The sequence below is a fragment of the Lycium barbarum genome, chromosome 9 (assembly GCF_019175385.1).
Source record: "Lycium barbarum isolate Lr01 chromosome 9, ASM1917538v2, whole genome shotgun sequence".
In the NCBI taxonomy this organism is placed as follows: domain Eukaryota; kingdom Viridiplantae; phylum Streptophyta; class Magnoliopsida; order Solanales; family Solanaceae; genus Lycium; species Lycium barbarum.
Genome location: NC_083345.1, coordinates 30882812 through 30906543, shown reverse-complemented (window position 1 = coordinate 30906543; position 23732 = coordinate 30882812). Strand labels below are relative to the sequence as shown.

The window sequence follows — 23732 nt, the reverse complement described above, 5'->3', positions numbered from 1 at the left end:
TGCTCACTAGTTCTTCAAGAACATAGGCTAGGCTTACTGCAAATGGATCATCTTTGAAGAATTTTCTACCATTGCACAGGACGTTTGTCAAATTGGTGTTGGGAATGCCTTTCACTACTTCAAAAGATAGTCCCAGATTGATTATTGTCACAACTAGTATTAAGGGTGTCCTCATTTTTATTATCTTTGGGGAAAAGTGATAAAAGTTCTGATTTTTTCTGAAAACTTGGAATAACGTAGATCTATGTAAGTTTGATTAGAGGATGATGAATTATTGAGTCCTCCGCCTGTTTGGATAAGGACAAGAAGTCACTTTCTTGACTTTTTGTTTGTTTCAATTTTGGTTTAGTGAAGGCTGGTCCTAGCAATTGTCATTAAGTTTTTGTTTGGCCATTGGTGGCTGAGATTCCAATATCTAGTACGTAGACAATGTGTGCTTTTACTAATATAGTATGTTAAACATGTATATTATCTTTTGTATTCACTGAGACTGTAAAGAGTTTTCAGTCAGCATAGCTTGATTAGTTCATTTCAATAAGTCATTATTATTCTCTCTTTTTTTGAGATTTTTCATCCTTTAAATTTATCAGTAAATAAAAATTAAAGTCCTTGCTTATAACATCATGATCTTACAATAATCTAAAACAATTAATAAAAGACAAGAATTTAGAGTCTTGTAGATAGTTGAAACATTAAAATTTCTCGAGAAAAGGTTGGTTTGTTGGAAAAATCTTGTTTAATACTGTCCTGAGATTTTCATGTACATTAAGTTTGGTGTCTCAAGTTTTGTCGAACTTATGAATTGGCGTTTCATATGATTGGTCTCTTGACTACTTAATTGTTCTCGTGAGAACTGAGTTGAATACTTAAAAATTAAAATGTTTTATCACTAAATACTCCACTACCGGCATTCCTAATTAGAAGATTAATGACCTGTTCTAAAGGCATATTTTATTACTAGAGCTCATTATGAACAAATGACGAACGAGATCCGTTAGAAATTACAATTTTCTTGTTTAAACCACATCAAATGCTATATAAATTCATAATTAAAATTATTCATCTCTTTAAATGGCCATCTCTTGCTACACACACTATATATATATATATATATATTGTAAATATTATACTGTATGTCCATTTTACTTGGCCACAAAGTTAGTTTGGTCATTAAGTTTTTATGGCTTGTCCTAGAAGCCTTTTCCCTTTTATATATATAGATGAGCTTGTTTGTATTAGAAAGACATAGAAAGGAATACACATTCAGTCTTTCTCTATATACTTGTCTCTGGTGTGTTTACTTTATAGTCTTTATTTTACAACACGTTATCAGCTCGAGACTCTACCTTATTGAGCAAATATTTTAAAAGATGAAGATAATGCTGCATGCATAGCTCGATTAAAAGGAGGTTTCATAAAAGGAGATAGAACAAAGCACATTTCACCAAAGTTATTTTTCACACATGATCTCCAGAAGAATGATGATATTGATGTGCAACAAATCCGTTCAAGTGACAATCCTGCAGATTTGTTCACCAAATCTTTGCCAACTTCAACTCTTGAGAAGATGATATTCAAGATTGGAATGCGAAGACTCCGACATCTGAATCTTGGTTTTCGTCAGGGGGAGTGAAATACGCGTTGTACTCTTTTTTCCTTAACCAAGTTTTGTCCCATTGGGTTTTCTTGATAAGGTTTTTAATGAGGCAGCTCTCAAAGCGTATTACTAGATATGTGTACTCTTTTTCCTTCATTAGGATTTTTTCCCACAGGGTTTTTCCTAATAAGGTTTTAATGAGGCACATCATGTATTAATGGACATCCAAGGGGGAGTGTTGTAAATATTATATTGTATGTCCATTTTACTTGGCCACAAAGTTAGTTTGGTCATTAAGTTTTTATGGCTAGTCCTAGAAGTCTTTTCCCTTTTATATTTATAGATGAGCTTGTTTGTATTAGAAAGACATAGAAAGGAATACACATTCAGTCTTTCTCTATATACTTGTCTCTGGTGTATTTACTTTATAGTCTTTATTTTACAACAATATATATATATAAAGTGTTACATGTTGGCAGAGCTATTTTAAAGATGGGGCCTAACGTGAGCTTTGCCAATATTGGATCCGCATTAACCCATGAGGAAAGGACATAATTGGCCGGCCGGGTGAAACTAATTCCACCCGGTAGCAAATGTTCTTCTACATCCAAATTATACCTACTAAACTAATCCCATCCATTAGCCAATACTTTATAAACTGTATCATTCTTATATAAAAAGTGTATCATACGTCTAAACAATGTATCGTACATATAAAATATATAAACTGTATCATTATTGCATAGAAAGTGTATATATAATTATAGCATATGTATATAAACTGTATCATTCTTGTATAGAAAGTGTATCATTAGTATAAAAAATGTATCATACATATACGTATAGAAACCATATCATTTTTGTATATAATATGTATCACTACCGTATATGTATAGAAAATATATCATACGTATAGAAATTGTATCATTATTGTATAATATGTGTATAATAAATGTATAATTAACGTATAATTTATGTATAATAAATGGATAATTAATTTCAACATATGTATACAAAGTGTATCATTCTTGTATAGAAAGTGTATATATAATTCGAGCATATGTATATAAACTGTATCATTCTTGTATATACTTACTAAATATACACATATTATACATATTTTGAGATATTTCTTACTAAATATACACATATTATACATGTTTTGAGATTATTTGAATAAAAAGCCCAAAACACAAGGGAAGGGGAAAAGGCACCAAATCTGGCTGTTGCCTTGAGCTAGGCCGGCTAGCGCTTGGCATTATTTTGGGTCGGCCAGCCAACTGGCGGTATTAGGCTCAAATGTTGCATTACTTTGGGCCGTTGGACACACAGTGTCCTTTTGCCTTAGAGAAAATTACACCATTGGTCACACTTTTAAATTTAAGCACGTAATTAGCATCTTAAAAAAGAACATGTTTTATTACATTTACGACACACACAAAAAATCCTAGACGAAAAGGATATCCTCCAAATTAGGGATTCACACACATTTTCCTTATTTCTCTCTCTTCTTTAACTAACACCCTCTATTTTCCTCACTTCTCTATCTTCTTCAACCAATAAAACCCATTATTTTCTGGCTAACACTTGAATGTATTTTAATTTGTTATTTGTTTTAGTTTAAATATAAAAATTACATTATACCATTAATATTCAATGTATATAACATGTATTTTTAATTTATACTCTATGAAAACATGCTTAAATACAAATTATACCGGGTATAATTCATTTTCAAAGGTATAATATGTAGACCAATGTTTCAATATACATAGTATAATTTAAATGTATTTTAATAGTATTGAGGTATAACAATATATACTTGGTATAATATTTTCTTGAGAAATACTTTGTATATAAAAGTAACAATATACGTGATTTTTTATGTTGTCTAATGCTATGGACCCCCAATCAAAATAGAAAGGCCGAAGACTATATAATGGAAAAACTGTGTAGGGAGGAAATGTTAGAATATATGGAGAAAGTGTAAAACGAAAATATCCTAAAGAAAAACAGTTATAGAGTCCACAATAAATGGGGAGCAGTTTCTTTATACAAAGCAATTTATTTTACTATAAAACTCTTAACCTGTCATGAAATGTTGATAGCATTTACTTGCTATGAATATTTTAATATTTTTATATTTTTGTCTACTTATGTTTTTATCCCTTTGCCTTAACATATCGACTCACGGGGAACCCAATTTGTGTAGTTTTAATTGGGCCATTTTCATTTATGTTTTGTTCTTTTTGGTTTTGACTGAAGGTATCGAAGACCCCTAATGTACAGAATTCCAATATGTTCAGTTCAGCAAAGAGAAGTGTCTATACACCCTCCAATTTTAGCTCTATACATTAATCTCCTTCTCTCACCAAGGATTAATTAGCATTCTGTTGGACAAATATTAAATATCTAATTTCCTCATTTTACAAAAGGAGAGAGATAGAATATCCTCGAAACATGATGATCAAATGTAATAAGTAACAGGGATCTAGTAGCTCAGTTGGTTGGCTACCTCAACTTTCACCTTGTTGGTGAGGGTTCGAATCACCACATTGTAATCCCCTTCCCCTGCTCCCTCCCCCCTTCCCCCTCCCCATCAATTGTAATATTTTTATTTTTTTAAAAAAAATGTAATAACCAATACCTTAAATCTATTGTTGCTGCTTGCTGGATGGACGAGATTTGGTCAATTTATTTGCGGGGGTGCTATTATATATGTACACTTCTAAAGGGAAAGACAAATTTCAGTTGGAAAGTTAAAGAAAAGAAATCCCCTTTTGGCATCTGCATTATAAATATTGGATGCTTTTCATTGTTATACATCTTCTTTTACATTGCCTCAAGGGAAGGATTCAAAATACTCTTCCCATATTTCTATTTAAGTTATACACATCATCATTATGATAATAAATGTATACTATAAGAATTTCTTATATTAAGGATGTAGGTCACTTAAACTCTTTCAGTTACAGAGCACCATCACTATATCTGATGTTATATATACATTGCCATTACACCATCAAGTCATCTTTACCTCTTGCAGTCAGGTAGTACCCTGTTTTATTTTCAATAGTAGCATATTTTATATTTTAAGAAAGCTTACTCTAAGATATTTTTTTGAATGACTTGATAGTGTAAAAAAGTTATTTACATGAACATGTATATAACTTAATTAAGTAGAAACATTACAGTTAAACATCAAGTTTCTTGTTGGGAAAGCGAGCAATTTCACCAAGTTCTTCCACCCTTGTAGCCAACAATTCCACTTTCTCCACCATCTCCAGAATTTGAAATATAAAGCTGGCCAACCCAAGACTTTCAGTCGAATTATTCTCTAAAGTGTTCGAGCTTACGAGGAGGCTTAGCTCTTGTCTCATGCATTGTATTCTAGGACTTATCGAAATTTTAGCAAGACATAATTTCATATCCCTTATGCTCTCTCCAAGCTCAGTCAAAATCGTTGCTAGTGACAATCCTATTGTTTCACATGGCTCTCTTATGCTGTCTCTTTGTGTTGGGGATGGCTGTTCATTAAGAAAGAGAAAGTAACTAAAATTGAACTTGAAAGTATAAATTTAAGAAATGTGATAAACTTGAAACAAAAAACAAATGGTTATCTTATCTGACTTGTCAGATTTATTAAACAAAATACTACATCTGTCCAATTTATGTCTTTTTCCTTTTTAATCAGTCTAAACTGATACTACATTTCTATATATATAGTAAAAGTTTACCTTTAAACTTCACATTTTACCTTTAATAAATAATTTATAGCTACAAAAATAACTATACCTTAATTATTTAAAACTACATCTTTCAAAATTATTCTTTTTATTCTTAAACTCTGTGTCCAATCAAACACCTTCACATAAATTCGGACCAGAAAGTGTTTATTAGCCTTAATCATAAAACATTTTGTTTATAAACTGTCTTTATATCCCTTAAATGTCTCACTTAGTAGGTGTTAGGCCATGAAAACCATTTTTTTGGCATTTTGAAGATGGAGTTAAAGATGAAGTTGCATTTGGTTATAGTTTTTACGAAGAATTTTTGGTTGTTTGGATGCAGTGAAAGTGAAAAAAGTGAAAACAAGGTTTTAGGTATTTTTCAAATTCCAAATACAGCTTCAAGTTGTATTTGGAATTTTCATGGCCAAAAGCTAATTTCCAAATAAATTGAAAAATTTTCCGGAAAAAAGTGAAAAATTCTCATGGCCAAACACGTCCTTAATTAATGCTCCAATACTATCAATATTCAGAATAAATTAGTACTCCACAAATTTTTTTTCAAACGTCGAATATTTGAAATGAAGTCAAATTGTCAAAACGACTAATATTTGAGACCATAGGAGTATTTATTTCATCCCAAAATGTGTTGTTATTGTACTCCTGAAAGCTCAATTCAATTAAATGTTAACCATGATTTCTTGAACAATGTTTAGTATTTTGAAAGTAAAATAAATTCTATCTTGCAGTATTTTTACCTGTCTGACTGATTGAATACATCCTTTGACTGACAGGACAATTGCTGCAAGCTCCCTTAGAACCTCTCCAATAATCAGATACTTCTCCCATGGATAAAAGAATCCGAATTTTCCATGCCAAGGTTCCCACTTGGAGAAATTTGCCTGATATAGTCAACATTTTACTATTATAATAATATAAAATACATCCAACATAATGGATTTCCTAGTAAGAACTTTCCCCAGAGATTTTAACTTTAGTAGAGTGAGTATATATAGGTAATTGGTAAGTATTATTTATACCAATGACTCATCACTGGACTTCGAGTGCAGCACCGATTTGCATCCACTAACGTCCATTGTTGGCTGTTTTTCCTTATCATTGGCTATCTCAAAATATTCCTCCAAGCACCCTGAAATAATAAGAAGAGACACATTTAAAACGAGTCTATGTTCTATACGGAGAATATAACAATTATTGTACTATGATATCATTCAATTAAAAATAACTACAAATAACTGTCTATAATAAGTGGAACTAATAACATGAAAAATAAAACGGGATACCTTCAACGGATTAAACTAAACTAGTAGTATAAAAGTGCTTTAATACTGTTATACAAGTTAAATAGTTTAAAAAACCACTAGCAAATGATTAAGATACAATTGGGAAAATTATATTAGATTTTGTCATTAGTTAGAGCATTGTATTCCTTCTTCTTTTTCTTTTTCTTTTATTTTAAGGAAATGATAAGATTAAAGTTGGCTATAAAGTATGAAGTTTACATGTATCTTTACATAAAATTTTCTCGGAAGAATTAATATGTTTTAGTACCTTGGATAGAAGAGGCAAGTTTATCAAACTTAGAAGCAGTGGAGGAATGAAGTTCATCGCTAGCCCGAATGGGGTAGATGAAACTTGTAAATATGCAGACAGCAAAGCCCATTCCAATGTTGGAGAGCCTCTCTCCAGCCAACTTCATGATTTTGTCAGCTCGAACACCCGATACTACCACCAAACTGAATGTTAATATGAATATCATAACTCCATAGTCATATCTCTTCTTCACACTTGGTATCAACCTTGCGTACGTTGCACCCCCACCTGTTCATCACATCACCTTTGTTACATGCCTTTGTTATTGATAGAAATGTTTTGTTAGCCCTTTACAATTTTTTATTTTTATTTTATAACCCTTTTACAAGAGATCTTCGTTTTTTACATGTAAGAGATCTGAAAAATTCATTTTCTTCTATTCAAATTGTAAGATGACAAGAGATCTTATTTCCTCTTTATTATTATAGTATTGTATAGTGTTAAAAAAATCACCATCAGTGTAATTTAACTGTCATACTAGGTTGTCTGCAGAAGCGGATCCAAAATTTGAACTTTATGGGTTCAAATTCGAAATTCTACCACTTTCATCGAATTTACTGGGTTTAAAATCTTTATTTTCTTTTTACTTATTTAATCGATGTTTTAAAACATATAGTACATAGCCTAAGCCAAAATCTGTGGGTTCATCTGAACCCATCAGTAATACACTATGTACGCTTCTGATTGTCTGCTTTATTTTTCAGGCTACTAATTCAAATAATTATGGTCAGTTACATGTAAATGTTTTTCAGCTTACCTGATAAATAGACAACCACATGTAATACATGTCCATTATAAGTGAAATTAGTAACTTGAAAAATAAAGCCGGCTAACCTCATACAGTAAACTAAACTAGTAGTGTGAGGGTCATGCATGTATTGTCACCTATGACAATCACAGAGATTCCAACAACTAAGGCGCCACCAATTTTTCCACTATTGTCAGCTAAAATTGCAGCCAAACAACCCAATCCTCCTCCCAATACGGTACCAATAGCTCGGTTTATGCCTTTGCTTAGTGTAGCACCTGCTTGGTGGTACATTATTAATTAGATGAATTCAGTTTATGTATACAAACAGTTTAAATAATTTTTACACTATCAGAATATACTAACGAGTAAAGAAATGAATAAATGAAAAACCTGCGAAGAACTCGAAGAGAACTACAACAGTCATAACAGCCCACATGGCATTTTGTCCTACTTTCTGAAAGAGAGGATCCAGGAGATACAAAAGCGATACCAATACTAAAGCTATACCAACTTTGACACTATGTATTACTTTCTTCGTATCCAATTTGCCTGTCCTTTCCTTGAGAGATGAAACAATATCAATTAAGGAAAGTTTGGCTTTCTGCTTGTTTTGGTCATTATGAGAAATATTTTCTCTATTTGGAAGAGGTACAACGTTAGAACTCATGTTTAATCCTTAATATTTCTTCCAAATCTTGTGGAGCATGTGATAGAGGGAATCAAAGAAGTGAATATTGTCTATATATAGGACTTAATCAGAGGAGTTAAACTTATAATGCAGCTCTGATGTGGACACTAGTAAAACCTTTTGCACGCTTGGCCCCAATTGGATTGGCCAAAACAAGCCAGGTATCAGATATGAAATTTCCATGGGCTTTCCATGTTTCGCTATTTCTAGTAGTTTACTATTCAATTGCGCCACCAACTTATATAAAAGCTTAATCTGTTAGAAAGAATACATGTGTTCGTCTCCTTTTTTTTGGTGATGATGAGATTTGAGTTAGATATTAAATTGAATTGTGCAAGAAATTCATCAAAAAGTTTAAATTGCTGGAGAGAATCCACTTTTGATCTCTTTCATTTTAATTTGTGTTTACTTTCATGGTTAGCCTGTTTCTAAAAGAATTTCACTTATTAATTCAAAACATTCTCATTTTATCCTTACTATCTTATTGGGAATAAATGATATGTTTAAGACCACGAGATTTAAAATGATATTTTTGATATATTTTACACGTCTTTAGTATAATACCATAAGACAGTTTTTAACTTTTTATGATGTTTTTAAACTTCATGCGCAACCAAGTGAAAACGTATAAAATTGAAAGTAATTAATAATATTATATCTCAACATTAATTATTTACATAGTGTGTGGATACGCGTTTTTTCTAAAACTTTTTATGAGCTACAATGACCTTAAGTGGCTTACGTACGCACGTGTCCAGTATCATCGTAAGCTTTGGTACTTTTTGTTCATGGTGCAAATTAAATGTCTTGCTACAATTATCCTTCTTAAATCACTTGGAAATCACAACACGTCCAGTCTTATAAGTTGTGGTATCTAAATTCTAAGGGTTAATAGTATTTGTTTTTTTTAATGAATTTACCCAAAGAGAGCGGAGGATGGGTTTTGACCATTGAATTTCGTACTTTTTGTACATAACGTTTTGGCAATAGTGTACTTCTATCATTGGTCAATTTATATTTTATCTCTTTATTAACTTGATTGAGCATATTAAAAATTCTATATATTTTTATCAACAACGTAACGTAAGTTATTAGGATACTGCGAAAAAGTAAAGGCAATAAGGCTATGAGCGGCACATGTTCATAAATCAACATGCTGTAAAAGATATGGACACCTATGAAATAACATTGGAGTATTTCTTGTTCATTATCAAGAGTTGCAGTACTAGACCTAGGAAACGCACCAACATGCTACATAACCTGTCTAAATCAACAAAGAACATTATATTTATGCAAACAGGAAGAAGATCGATCGTAGCACGTAGCTGATAAAGGAAGTTCAATTTTAGTTTGTCGAATGTTAATTAATACACTAGGTAGTCATCGCTCAAAATTCAAAAAGCCTATGGTCTTACAACTGAATAGAATTAATCTTAATTATTAGAGGCAAATCGAGGATTTAATGGATTTCGATTCCACATATAAACTTATGGTATACATTGAAAATAATTGGTTCTATTGAACCTACTCCTATCATTCTAGGTCCGTCATGAGGTTCCAAGTTTGGATCTTTTTTAGCGGATCTTCACATTTTTAGCTAGACGGTTAAAAGAAGTTCAGCTTCTTAGCCGTCATCGTTTATAGATGTTATTGAAATATAATGTATTATTTCAAGTGTATAATAAGTGAACGTATAATATGTGTAAAATGTATATGCACTAATTATTCACATATTATATAGTGATTTTACTAACTAATTTTTGTCAGAAAATGAAGATTAAGGTTATTTTTTGTTGTGAACTTTATTGGGCTGTTATGTAAGTTGTATACAGCCCCTTTACTATTATATATGCAGTTAGCATGCAGGTACATTATATTGTTCAAGTACATATATTGCAAATCAGATCAATTTGAAAGGAATTAGAGGGTCTGCTCGGCGCGAATTTAGTTTGAATAGTTGGGCTGGTGAGCTTCAAGTAGATGGTTAAAACAAAAACTAATTCCCTAGTTAGACTTCCACTCATATTTTAAGCTCTCCAAACATGTTAGTTGTTACTGCCACACTTCTCAAATATGGGTTCAAGGACCTAAATTGTTAAGGTGCCCTAAATTTAGAAGCTGTTAATATAAAAATGATGTACTAACTATTGAAGAGTACTCATCATGCTTATCAATTTTTTACCAAATATGTGTTGTTGCTGCCACACTTAAATATGGGTTCAAGGACCTAAATAGTTAAGGTGCCCCAAATTGAGAAGCTGTTAATATAAAAATGATGATGGTAATAACTATTGAAGAATACTCATCATGCTTATCAATTTTTTACCAAATATGTGTGTGTTTATATATATATATATATATATAAGTGTGTGTTCAAATTAAATTTGTATGGTGCTTCTACTTGAATCTTTTGTCGTAAGAATAAGAAAGAAGATGAACAAAAAAATTATCTACTCTATAGAGCAAAAAAAATAACGGAAAAGGGCCAAATATACTCTGTACTATTGGAAAATATCAAATATATTCTTCATTATAGTTTGAGTCCAAATATACCTTTACCATTATACTATTGGTTAAAATATACCACTTCTCCGTTAAAGCTGCCCAAAGTAGACATTCTATCCTACGTGGCACTGACATTTGATGAGGTGAATACCACGTGGCATTGCCATCTCATCACCTCTAACCATATTACACCTCCCCTCATTCACCACTAAAATTTTCTCCCCCTCCGCCATCATTGTCACCATTACCACCATATTTTTTTATATTTTCCATACCGATGCACAAAAACTCTCTGCCTCGGGTCACATGAAGATAACAAAGGAACTTCAAAAGGATGAGCATACAGATCACAACTGTGGGCGAACATCATAAAAGAACATAACAAACACATTTGCAGTTACATATAGAACATAAACACATATATCTACGCTATTAAAACGAATTGTTTCAGACAATAGATTAGAAAAACCCAGAGCCAACCCCCAATATTAGATGGCCAGAAAAAATGCCAGTTTTTTTTGGTTGAATGCAACAATTTACTTCCCAAGCAGCCAGTCTCAAACTAAACTAGCTCATAAAGCGCAAAACACACACAATAGAACTGTTAAATAAATTAAGCAAAAAAGAGGGTTTTTGGAGATGAATTTACTTAGATAAAGGTGACAATGGTGGTGGAGGGGAGGAAAATTTAGTAGTGGAAGAGGGGAGGTGTAAAAAGGGTTAGGGGAGATCAGGTAGCAATACCACGTGACATTCACCTTATCAAATGTCAGTGTCAGGATAGAATGTTCAGCTTGGATAATTTTAACGGAGAAGAATATATTTGAACCAATAAATATTTAGACTCAAAATATAATGAAGAATATATTTGACCTTTTTCATTAGTAAAGGGGTATATTTGACCCTTTGCCGAAAAAATAATGACTCTCGAAGTCGGTGAAGGAAAACGAGTCAAAAAGGAGGGATCATTTGAACTAGTGGAGATTGATATGATATCTGACTAATTGGAAAAAAGAGTACTTCTCCTAGAATGTCGTGCATTTGCTTAATGTTAGAACCACTACGAATTGTCCATCATTATTCAATTTATTGTTGTCACTTTCTGAATGGCACAGCCTTGTTTCATTCCTCGTCCGTTTAATTACTACTAGTATGTTATAGGAACGATTTTATTTGTGCTTATTATATAAAAAAGAAATATCTAGTCAATTATTTTTAGCCCAAGCATAATGACATTCACGTTAGTACTGTATCATTTAATTAGGAAATTCGCGACTTAAGTAGTAAAAAAAAAAAAATTGAACCAAATTAGTATATATATAAAAAAAAAGATAGAAGTAGTTTTCACGCACGAAATTCGTGCGTTAAATGACCTTTCTTTTTTCCTTATTTTTTTTCAGTGTTACCTTTCAAATCACATTTTTTCCATACTTTGGGCAAAGATTAGTCATGTTTCAAAACCCCAAAATATCAATATTTTATATAAAACTTAATATCTTTTTTTGCGTACAATAATGTTGGCTCATTACATCAAGTCCACCTAAACGTTTGGATCGTCGTTTTAGGGGTTCTAAGGTGCCCCGAAGTTAGTTTTGAAACTTGTTATATTTATAGGGTTTTGATTTAAGTGTTTTATTATATTTGATAATTCATCCAATACGAGAGGTTTACACTAATTAAAACGTAATTCAATTCATTTAATTACAATACTAATTAAAAGCAATACAATAATAAATTACACTAATAGTACAATCTTCAAGTTCTAGAGGCTCTATTACTTCGAGACGTGCTTGTACTACCACGGCCTTGTTGCCCACACGAACGCTTGTCCTGGCCATATTGCTTACATGTAGAGCACTTGCGAGAATAAGTTCTTTCACTAACATCCATTTGATTGGGTCTACGACTCCGTGAGTTAATGCCCAATTTCCTAATGTAATCCTTGTTAGAAACCATCGAAAACGGCTCGTTTGGCCAATAAGCTTCATTACCAAGTGGGTGGAATTGGCCGGAATATGCTCTAAGGTAACTGTGGACCTTGTATTCCCCCGCCACATAACTTGTTACCGTTTTTCTCATTCTCTCGAAGCACTTAACAGCATGAGAACACAACATGTGGTACGTTTGCCACTTACCGCAAGTGCATGTTCTTGTTGCCTCATAAACGGTATGCACGTTTCCACCCTTACCGTTGTGATAACCCGTCCTAACTTCATACACATGTTGAATTGGGTCATACTCGATCATTTGGTGATGCTCACATTTTTTTCTATAATCCTCCATCTTTTTGAAGGGCTTTGGCATCCATGTACCGCCATCGGCTAATATCGCTCTAGCCTGCCTTGTCCTAACAACAAATCGCTCCACAACCTGCTTGAAAGTCATTCTCACCATTGCGGTGACAGGTAGTCCTCAAGCAGATTTCAGCAAGCCATTGAAAGACTCTGAGCTGTTTGTTGTGAGCATGCCCCATCTTTTGCCTCCATCATCATGAAGCGTCTATTTTTCAACTTCGAGCTTCATCAACCAAACATATGCGGGTTCACTCACTGCCCTGATCAGATCCATTTTTGCAGCCCATTTTCGTTGTTGATGCTCCATCGCAGCCCCCCACATCAATTTGTTTAGAGTGCCATTGTGAAACGTTGATTGCAAATTTGCCTTCAAGTGCCTTAAACAATAGCGATGGTAAACAAAGGGAGGCTGCCACCCCGGTAAATTAGTCATATTGTGCAATATGCCTTTATGACGATCAGGCAACACGCATATGCCGGTACAATCCTTAATAACATGAGTTTTCAAATGGGTCAAAAAGATCCCCCATGTGTCGTTGCTCTCGTTAGCGGCAATTGCGAAAGGAAGAGGAAATATTGACCCATTGGCATCCATTCCTATTGCAATTAGGAGCTTGATGTCGTAGGCACCATATACATGCGTACCATCTATGGATATCACTAGTCGGCAGTGAGCAAAACCATCAATGCATGGTTTGAATGTCCAAAATACGAAGTTGAAGATTTTACCCTCTATAAGCCACCACTCTACAACAGTACCATTATTAAAATGTTGTAGATCTGCCATATACCTTGACAGCGATTGAAAAGAAGTATGCCAATTTCCGAAGACCATCTCAAAAGCGCGTCTACGCCCGAGAAATCCCTTTCTGTTTCTTATAGTTTTACTATATACGGTTTGAACATTTCTAATACAATCTTTGATGGGGATCCTGCACAAGTTTAAACAAACAACATTTAGTAATGATTTTTTAATCGATATAAGACATATAATGTACTAGGTAGGATAAGTTACCTTGGCGTTTCAGCAACGTCTTTAAGTAATACTTGAGCAATCATGTTTATATCTAAATTATAATGATCTGCTCAATTTTCTTCCATATCACAAGTGTATCTTTCGCGGAATTTTGTGATAGCCCACATACCATCAGGCTTAACAATTCCCCGAAGCAACCACTCACAGCCTTGATACCGTCGTTTACAAACCAGTCTCCATATCTTTGAGGTTGACTGATCAACCTTAAACTCCCTCATGTCCTTAAAACAATAAATTTTGACAGCCCGTTGCAACGCCTTTTTGGATGCGAACAATATTCCCTTTGCAAGGTAGCATCGATCTTTGTTGAGATCCTTTGGTTCAATCCAGGTTTTTTGGCGACTATCATCATCTTCTCTTGTGAAGACAAATGCATCATCACGACTCTGCAGGCTATCAAGATAAGGGATATTGTTAGAATGCCACTGAATTGGGCTTTCAGAAGCTGGGTTTTCAGCCATCGATGGTGGTACATGGTGGTGCATTGGTTCTTGTTGGTTTTGGCTTTGAGGAACATCATCATCATCTTCATCATCGGTTACCTCTGCATTATTAGCTATTTCATCGTCATCACTTGATGATGACTCATAATAATTAGGAAAATCTTCATTATCAAGTGCATTCATCCTCCTACATGAAAAGTAACATATTTTAAATACCAACATCATATATATACAGATAATTTAATACCAAGGTGATGAACTTACTGTCGTTCATAAGCACTGTCATGGTGTGGAGAATGATCAACTCCACCGAACTGAGAGGATTGACCAACATCCATATTTGGTACCACTGGCGAGTTTTGAGAATAGTTCCTATAAAGATTTGAAAACTGGTTATTTACCAATTCATACAACAAACACGTGCTACTACACATAATAATATGAAAAATCCATATTTACCAATTTTCATTGTAAGCTTGATTAAATTGCTGGCTTAGATTTTCCAGCGGCACTTGACCACTCAAAATGTCTCCATAAGAACTAAAGTCCCCATAAGTGTTACCATGAATAGGCTGGACTTGAAGGACTTCTTCTCGAGGTATCTTTTCAATATACATCTCAAGAACATTAATGAATACTAAATCACGATATTCTTCCGGCGATCCCAAATAATCACTCAAAGATTCATCATCGTTGATATTGTGCATGCCATAACGCACTACACCATTTCATATTGTTTGTGGATATCTGCCAGTTATTGAGATTCCAAACTCAGTGGGTGTAGTTTTCATTCTTTTGTGCATGTAACAGACAAGTGTTTCATAATTTAAAGTTGTTGGAAATTTAGCATGGGCTTTTGGTTTGATACTATAACGAATGGAGTAATTGTCCTCGACGATATCTCCATCCCAAAATAGTGAAACCTTAACAGTTGAAGCATTTTGAGACATTTTTTCTATGAAGTTTGATTTTTTTTTTGAATGACTTGTAAGACTTAGACTATTGAAGTTGATGAGTTTTTCACTCGTCAAGCCTTCAAGTTAAATAGACCACTCAAAATTGTAATGCGTGGTGTGTTGTCAAATCAACACTTAGATTGCGCATTAAAATGGTGCGCAATACAAGTCGTGTTAAAACGGTCAAATAATGCAGCAATGTATTGTCAAATCAAGGCTTTATGTGTCATAGATTTCTGAAATTGTCATGCGTGGTGTTACATTGTGCATTAAAATGGTGCGCAATACAAGTCGTGTTAAAACGGTCAAATAATGCAATAACGTATTGTCAAATCAAGGCTTTATGTGTCATAGATTCCTGAAATTGTCATGCGTGATGTGTTGTCAAATCAATACTTACAGTGAGCATTAAAATGGTGCGCAATACAAGTCGTGTTAAAACGGTCAAATAAAATGCAATAACGTATTGTCAAATCAAGGCTTTATGTGTCATATATTCCTGAAATTGTCATGCGTAGTGTGTTGTCAAATCAATGTTTACAGTGCGCATTAAAATGGTGCGCAATACAAGTCGTGTTAAAACGGTCAAATAATGCATTGTCAAATCAAGGTGAAGGGGAAGGGAGGCCTTTCGCGCGCAGTTTATGTGCGTGAAAGGTTAATTCAGACATGCGTGCAAGGCCAAAGCTGATTTTTGAGTCTTGGTCCTTTAACGCACGAATTTCGTGCGTGAAAGGCAGAAGCTGCAATTTTGCAGTTTGGTCCTTTCACACACGAAATTCGTGCGTGAAAACTACTTCTATTTTTTTTTTTTGTACTAGTTTGGTTCAACTTTTTTTTTGTACTACTTAAGTCGCGAATTGTTTAATAAGGTGACAGTTTGCACACAGATATAGTGCAATGGCTTCTCTTCTAATGGATCCAAATTTTTTAAAAAGAAGCAGTAATATTTCCACCACTAATGTCATCATAATATATTGGTTGTACTTGGTCCGTACTCTTTCTGTGGTGGCATCAACCCACTAGCTAGTTGCAAAAAGTGAAAAGGAAATTAATGGAAGAGAGAAGCCTAATAATCTCGGTGATTATGATACAATAACAACCCAGTGAAATCTCATAATGTGGGGTCTGCAAAGGGTAGAATGTACGTAAACCTTACTTCTATCAAAGTAGGACGACTGTTTACGAGAGACCCTCAGCTCATGAAAAACATGTGCTTTAGTCATATTTTATTGCGAGTTTATTCGGTTTTGGAGTTTATAGGATGGGATAATCTTTAATGTTTTTCTTAAATCATATAAAAGTTAATAAGAAATAGGAAAATACTAGGAGTGGAGGATATATATCCATATATATATCGCAGTTTAAAAAAAGATGGCATATCGATCCTCCTTTTAAGAAGTCCTTTAATATTGAAATCGAATAGATAACCTGTTGGAACTTATTAAGCTACACCGAACTTATAAAAAATCTATTCATTTTTAGTGAATACAAATTGTTTTTTCTCATGGAAGATGCGTAAGTAACTAAGGGACAACAAAGGCGGTGGTTTGACGATGCACCACACGCATCGAACACGGCAAAACTAAGAAAAAATGAAGAAATTAACGGAATGAGGTAGAATAAGAAAAAGGTATTTTGTTTTCATGACTTGCCAAAGCCAATTAAAAAGTATAATATCATTTCGTGGTGCATTTACACGTATCGTACATCACCTTACTATATTCTGGGTAAGGTCTTAAATGGACGAGTTGATTTGAATTTGAGCAGAAAATGAATCGATTTAAAAAATAAATCAATCATTAACCGTCTCAAATGTTACTTGGTTGAGATGAGGTTAGTAAACATGGACTATACATTGGGGATAGTGCAAACCTTCCTTCTTACCAATTCTTTTTTTTTTATTGGTTTTCTTATAATTTTATTATCTACATATAGTTTAAATTTAGGCATATTCTTTTAAGCGGAAAAGGGAAAATATGCCGTTAAATTATTCGAAATTGAGCAGATATATCATTTGTTAATAGTTTAGCTCACATATGTCTTTAATGTTTGGTAATTGGTCCAAATATGCGCTTAATTTAACTGGAGCCCCCAATTAAAATAATTAACTAATTAATGAGCGAAAAAGGACTAAATATGCCCTTAAATTATGTGCAATTGAGCAGAAATGTCCTACGTTAAAGTTTAACATTTCTTTAACATGTGTGCATAATCAACATTTCTTTTCAACTCATGTTTATGTAACAACCAAAGCCAAAACACCAATTTCTAAATGTAAAAGTTTAGCTAAAGTTAATATTTTCTTTTTACATACTAATTATGTAAATAATATATCTATGTAATAGACGTTTCATATCTTTAGTGATGAAAATTGTAGTTTATAAATATATTTTTGGTTTTAGTATCCTGAATTTTCATACAATCGATTCACGTTTTGTCTACACTACACTTGTGTCCTAAAAAAAAACAGTGGAACTTTTATCAGAAGTTTAATTACAGTGTCAAAATCAATAATTTTTCTAAATAACAATAATCCTAAAAAGTCGATTTTCAGCGGAGAAACATTGTTAAAAAAATTGGTGCGGCTAGGAGGGGGTTGTCAGCCCAAAAATAACTATTCTTTTAACATGGTTAAATTTGAGAAAATCTAATTGATTATCATTCATGATTATTGTCAACGAAGGACATATCTGCTTAATTTTCTCATACTTTAATGTCAATTTTGGCTCCTTTTCGCTTATTAATCAACTAATTGGCTTAATTGGAAGTTCTAATTAAATTAAAGGCATATTTAGAGCAACTATTAAATGATAAGGGCAATATATGTGAGATAAATGATATTTGGCACAAAATCTATGTTTTCTGTCATTTTACATCCCATTCTTATGACTTTTATCGCTTAATCTATGATGATATCATCGTATTTGAGCTTATGTCATTATATTTCATGTGTCTAGGTACGATGAAGACAAACGATGAAACCAAGCAGTTTTGGTTGATTCTGGAGGTGATCTTGTGTGCACGAGTAAACGAGATGAGCTTGCGACACTGCGAAGATTTTCTGGAAAGAATTGGAGGCAATTGTGCTAGCCCCGCATTGGGGTTGTAACTAGGGCTGGGCATAAATACCGAAAATCGAAAAACCGAATTGAACCGAACCGAAACTTCAACAAACCGAATCGAACCGAACTAGTTTGGTTCGGTGTCCATCGTCAAAAAACCGAAACCGAAATAGCCGAACCGAAGTTTGATAAAACCGAACCAAAACATCGAATGCGCACCGAAATTTAATACATTACCCAAAAAAATTAAAATAGTCCAGGCCCATTAAGTTTAAAACAAAAAAAAAAACCAATTGTAATAAGTCCTCCTTTGCATTTGTATCCCTAATTTTCCACTTCAATTGTAAAAATCAAATATCCTTAACAAATAAAGGTAACTAGGATGTCTCTTTAGGATTAATGTATGTCCTTTATGTGTTTTCTTAATTATTCTTACGGTATGTATATAACACCTATTAATCCTATGTCATGATTATAGTTTTCTGTTCTTGTATATCTTGTTTGTTTGATTTTGATTTTAATTTATCACTTTTATGTTTTATTACTTTTGAGAATATGAATTAGTGTCAATGGAATCGCTTTTAATATTATATTAAAAAAACCGAATTGAAAAAACCGAAACCGAAAGAATCGAACCGAACTAGTTTGGTTCAGTGTTTGGTGTCCACCTTCAAAAAACCGAACCCGAAATAGCCAAACCGAACCTAAAAACCGAACGCCCACCCCTAGTTGTAACGCCACCATGACGGAAAAAGCAAGCTGCAGAATCTTTGACAATCCGTGTTACGCCCGCGTCGCGGGCTCAGCACAAATGAGGGCTAAAATCATTGAAGACGCAGCTTGCGTTGGACCCGCGACAAGTGACCACCGTGGGAATGCCTAGTTTTGTCCGATTTTAATTAGGATTAGGACCCTTTTATTTGATTAACAACCCTAAACTATTAATAGATGTTTTGTTCGTTATTAATGACATGCTGGGATTATTCCAAAACTTGTAAGCCGTCATATTACTTTCTCTCTAGATTTTATTTTATTTTATTTTCATCTTTTTCAACCCTAGTTTCTTCATGAATTTTTGTTGTTCATTGAGAATATGAGTAGCTAAACTCCTTAATTCTAGGGTTGTGGCGAAAGACATGATAGTTGGTTTGGCGACAATTTCTATCAATTCAATTTCCATATTTTGGGTTGCTTATTTATTCTTGATCTTAATTGTTTGATTATCTGGCCAATAGTTGAATACTATCTGTGGCGTGTGAATTGAACTAGGGATAGGCAATTTGCATGCGTAATAAGAATAAATTGGGCTTGTTCGATATAATCGTTTATTTAATGAGGATAGGATTATACCCTTTAGCCTTGCTTAGTTGAATACAGAGTAATAAATGCGTTCTTGTTACCTCTGGCGACCATAGGGATTTAAGCGTTATAGTAACATCTATAGGCTTGTGAGCAACTCGGAAGATACTCATAAAGTTATAATTAACCCATCAACTAGTAACCCAGGAAATAAGATCGGTAGAATTGTCAGAAGATCAACTGGATTGTCGAAAGCCATGACCCTGGAGCTCTCCATCATCTGATAACCCTTACAATCTTTGTCGAAATATTTTCAGTCACAAAAACGCCCATCATAAATTGTTTATTTTTCAGTTTTAGTTTGGTTACAACAAACACTTTGATTTTCACTTTCTTAAATAGTTTTATTCGAATTTGAATTAGTTTGATAGTAGAATCTAAGTCTCTGTGGGATCGATATCTGAACTTAAAAGTCAATATTACTTATATGACCGTGTATACTTGCGTGTGCGTTTGGGGGCAACAAGTTCTTGGCGCCGTTGCAAGGGGCTTAGAAAAATTTACTGTTTTTCTAATTTGAGTTTGTTTTTTTCTATTCAAGTCTTTACTTTTTTTTTTTCCGTTGTTCTATTTGTGTCACTTCAGCTTTCTCTGGTATATGCCAAGCACTAGAAGTTTAGGAAATTCGTTAGTTGATCTTGATCCCGAAATCGAAAGAACTTTACACAGACAGAGAAAAATGGCTGACGAAGCAGCAAGGCTTGCTGTTAAAGAAACAGAAAGGGATAGAAACAGAAACGGGAATGAACAGGGTGCAAGAGCGGTTGTGAGGGCACAAGAACAACATATCCTTTTGTCTAGTTATGATAGACCTAGTATAGAACCTATTGCTAAGGCTATCATTAGGCCTGACATTACTGGAAATTTTGAGCTGGAAGAAGGAACAGTGCGGCTGGTGTAGCATACGTGCCAGTATATGGGTAAGTCTAGTAAAGACCCGCATAAGCACTTGATGCAGTTCGTGGAGTTGAGCGAGAATTTCCAATGATGATGTGAAGCTGTCCTTATTTCCCTTCTCATTGATTGGTAAAGCGAGGGAATGGTTGATGAATCTGCTTGCAGGTTCTATCACTTCTTGGGAGGTATTATCGAATAAGTTCATTGAAAGGTTTTTCTCACCCAAGAAAACAAAGGAGCTGCGAGGAAGAATTTCTAGCTTCAACCAGAGAGATTCTGAATCTCTGCCACATGCTTGGGAAAGGTATAAGGGCTATTTGCGAGATTGCCCATATCACATGCAGCCAAATGAGATCATTGGAAACTATTTTGTTGAAGGACTGAACCATGAATCAAGGGCCTTTTTGAATGCTTCAGCTTAAGGGCAGATCTTAAACAACACATATGAGGAGATGGAAGCTCTTCTTGAGATGATGTTCGAAGGGCATCATGAGTATCACGAAACTAGCCGGGGGTCACCACAGAAAGCTGTTGGGGTTCTTCAAGTTGATGATGTTGCAGCTATTCGGGCTGATGTAAGTACTCTTACTAATGTGATGTTAAGGGCGTTTCCTCAAGCTCAGCAGATCCAACCAGTTCAACATATTCAGCAGGCAACGTGTGTAAGTTGTGGTGAGCCTCATGATTATAGCAATTGCCCATTAAATCCAGAGTCAATCTATTGTGTGGGGCAGCAGAACCGTGGTATTAGAAATCATGAGAAATACTATGGAAACAATTACAACACTCCATTCGGGAAGCAGGACTTGCATAAGCTGAACAATTATCAGCTGCCCCAGGCTCAGCCAACTAGCAATTCTGAGGAGATGATGAAGCAGCTTATAGCTTAAACACAAGTCACACAGTAGCAAAATCAGAAAATTCAGAGCGAGATGCAGAAATCTATTCATGAGCTTGAGCGTCAAATGGGGCAGATAGATATTATGCAGAATGTCAGACCACCAGGTTCTCTTCCTAATGATACCGAGAAGAATCCAAAGGAGTGCAAGGCAGTCGCCTTGAGGAATGGCAGAGAACTCGAAGAAGTTCCTCCAAAAAAGAATAACATAGCAAAAGCAGAACTCATCCTTGCTAAGTGAGCTGAGCCAAAGCAGACAGTCGCAGAGCAACACGTATAGGAAATGGTTCGACCACCCCTCCATTTTCACAGCGACTTCAAAAACAGAAAGCAGATTCGGCTTGCAAGAAATTTCTTGAACTCTTAAAATAGGTACACATCAACATACTTTTGGTGGATATTTTGCAAGAAGTTCCAAAATATGCTAAGTATATCAAAGATGTGGTTGCGAACAAAAGGCGTTGGATAGAGTTTGAGACTTTTATACTTACTGAGGAGTGCAGTTCTAGAGTGAGGAGTAAAATTCCTCCAAAGTTGAAAGATTCGAGCAACTTCACTATTTTTATTACTATTGGCAACATGGAAGTTGGGCTAGCATTGTGTGACTTGGGTGCTAGTATTAATCTGATGCTCACTTCTGTGTTCCGAACGTTGGGCTTGGGTGAGCCTAGGCCAACAACTATTATGTTGCAGCTGGCTGATCGATCTCTTGCTTATCCTGATGTATTATTGAGGATGTTTTTGTGAAGGTAGGATGGTTGATTTTTCCGGTTGATTTTGTGATACTTGATTATGAGGTAGATAAGAGTGTTCCTCTCATCACGGGGAGAGGATTCTTGGCTACTGTTGATTCTGTGATCCGAGTGAGAGAGGGGAAGATGTCCATGATAGTTGATGGACAAGAGATGACTTTTGATATGTTTAAAGCCACCAAGCTTCCATGTCATTATGAGGATTTGAAGATGATTACCGTGGTGGAACCCGAGCTTACTAATGCAGAGTTAGATCACTTTCTAGCTTTGCGAGATCCTTTGGAGACGGCTTTGATGTATAGGGAAGGCTTGATGATTGATGCTGAAGTCGAGGAGTGTCTTAGCATCCTTGACACTTCGTGTGGTTATTTACGAGCAAACACACCATTTGAGGAGCTAGACAAACCAGAGTCATGGAAGAAGCTGAAACCATCTATTGAAGAGGCTCCAATTTTTGAGTTGAAGCCATTACCTCCTCATCTTCGCTACGTTTTTTTGGGTAGTGGATACACATTTCGTGTGATCCTCTCTGCTTATTTGACTGATGTGCAGGTTGAACGTGTATTATGAGTGCTAAGAGATCGAATTTGAGCCCTTAGGTGGTCGATAGCTGATATTCAAGGTATTAGTAGTTCATTTTGCATGTACAAAATATTATTGGAGGAAGACAACCAGCCCAGTATTGAGTGCCAGAAACGACTGAACCCGACCATGAAGGAGGTGGTGAAGAAAGAGGTAATTAAGTGGCTTGACAACTGTATTATTTATCCCATCTCTGACAGCAAATGGGTAAGTCCTGTACAATGTGTCCCGAAGAAAGGGAGCATGACTGTGGTAGACAGGGCCGGAGCTACCCTTGCCCGAGTGGTGTCAAGCGACACCCCTTCGCCGAAAAATTATATTGTATAGATAGGTGAAATTTTGTTTTATAAGTATATATACCAGTGTTGACACCCCTTGACACAAGTTAAAGGTTTAGTTCAGTGGTTAAGGTGTTGCAAAAATTTCCTAAGGTGCTGTGTTCGAACCTGGGTCGTGACATATTTATATTTTTTGACACCCCTTAATATAAATCCTGGCTCCGCCACTGGTGGTAGAGAACGAGAAGAATGAGTTGGTGCCTCAGCGAACTATTACTAGTTGGAGGAT

The 23732-nt window shown here is 34.6% G+C and overlaps 1 protein-coding gene and 1 long non-coding RNA gene across 2 annotated transcripts; both read right to left on the bottom strand.

Moving 5' to 3' along the window:
• Positions 1 to 4439: 4439 nt before the first annotated feature.
• LOC132610606 (aluminum-activated malate transporter 13-like) lies at positions 4440 to 8382 on the bottom strand. Its single transcript, XM_060324921.1, has 6 exons — positions 8081 to 8382; positions 7825 to 7965; positions 6898 to 7167; positions 6366 to 6475; positions 6084 to 6227; positions 4440 to 5124 (listed from the first exon to the last, which is right to left on the bottom strand). Exons 1-6 carry the CDS (start codon positions 8355 to 8357, stop codon positions 4792 to 4794), a joined length of 1275 nt encoding a protein of 424 aa, XP_060180904.1. The 5' UTR covers positions 8358 to 8382; the 3' UTR covers positions 4440 to 4791.
• A 6352-nt stretch (positions 8383 to 14734) lies between these two features.
• LOC132609028 (uncharacterized) lies at positions 14735 to 15210 on the bottom strand. The gene is made up of 3 exons (XR_009570650.1): positions 15116 to 15210; positions 14921 to 15028; positions 14735 to 14843 (listed from the first exon to the last, which is right to left on the bottom strand). It is a non-coding gene; the product is annotated as an uncharacterized LOC132609028 (long non-coding RNA).
• Positions 15211 to 23732: the final 8522 nt, after the last annotated feature.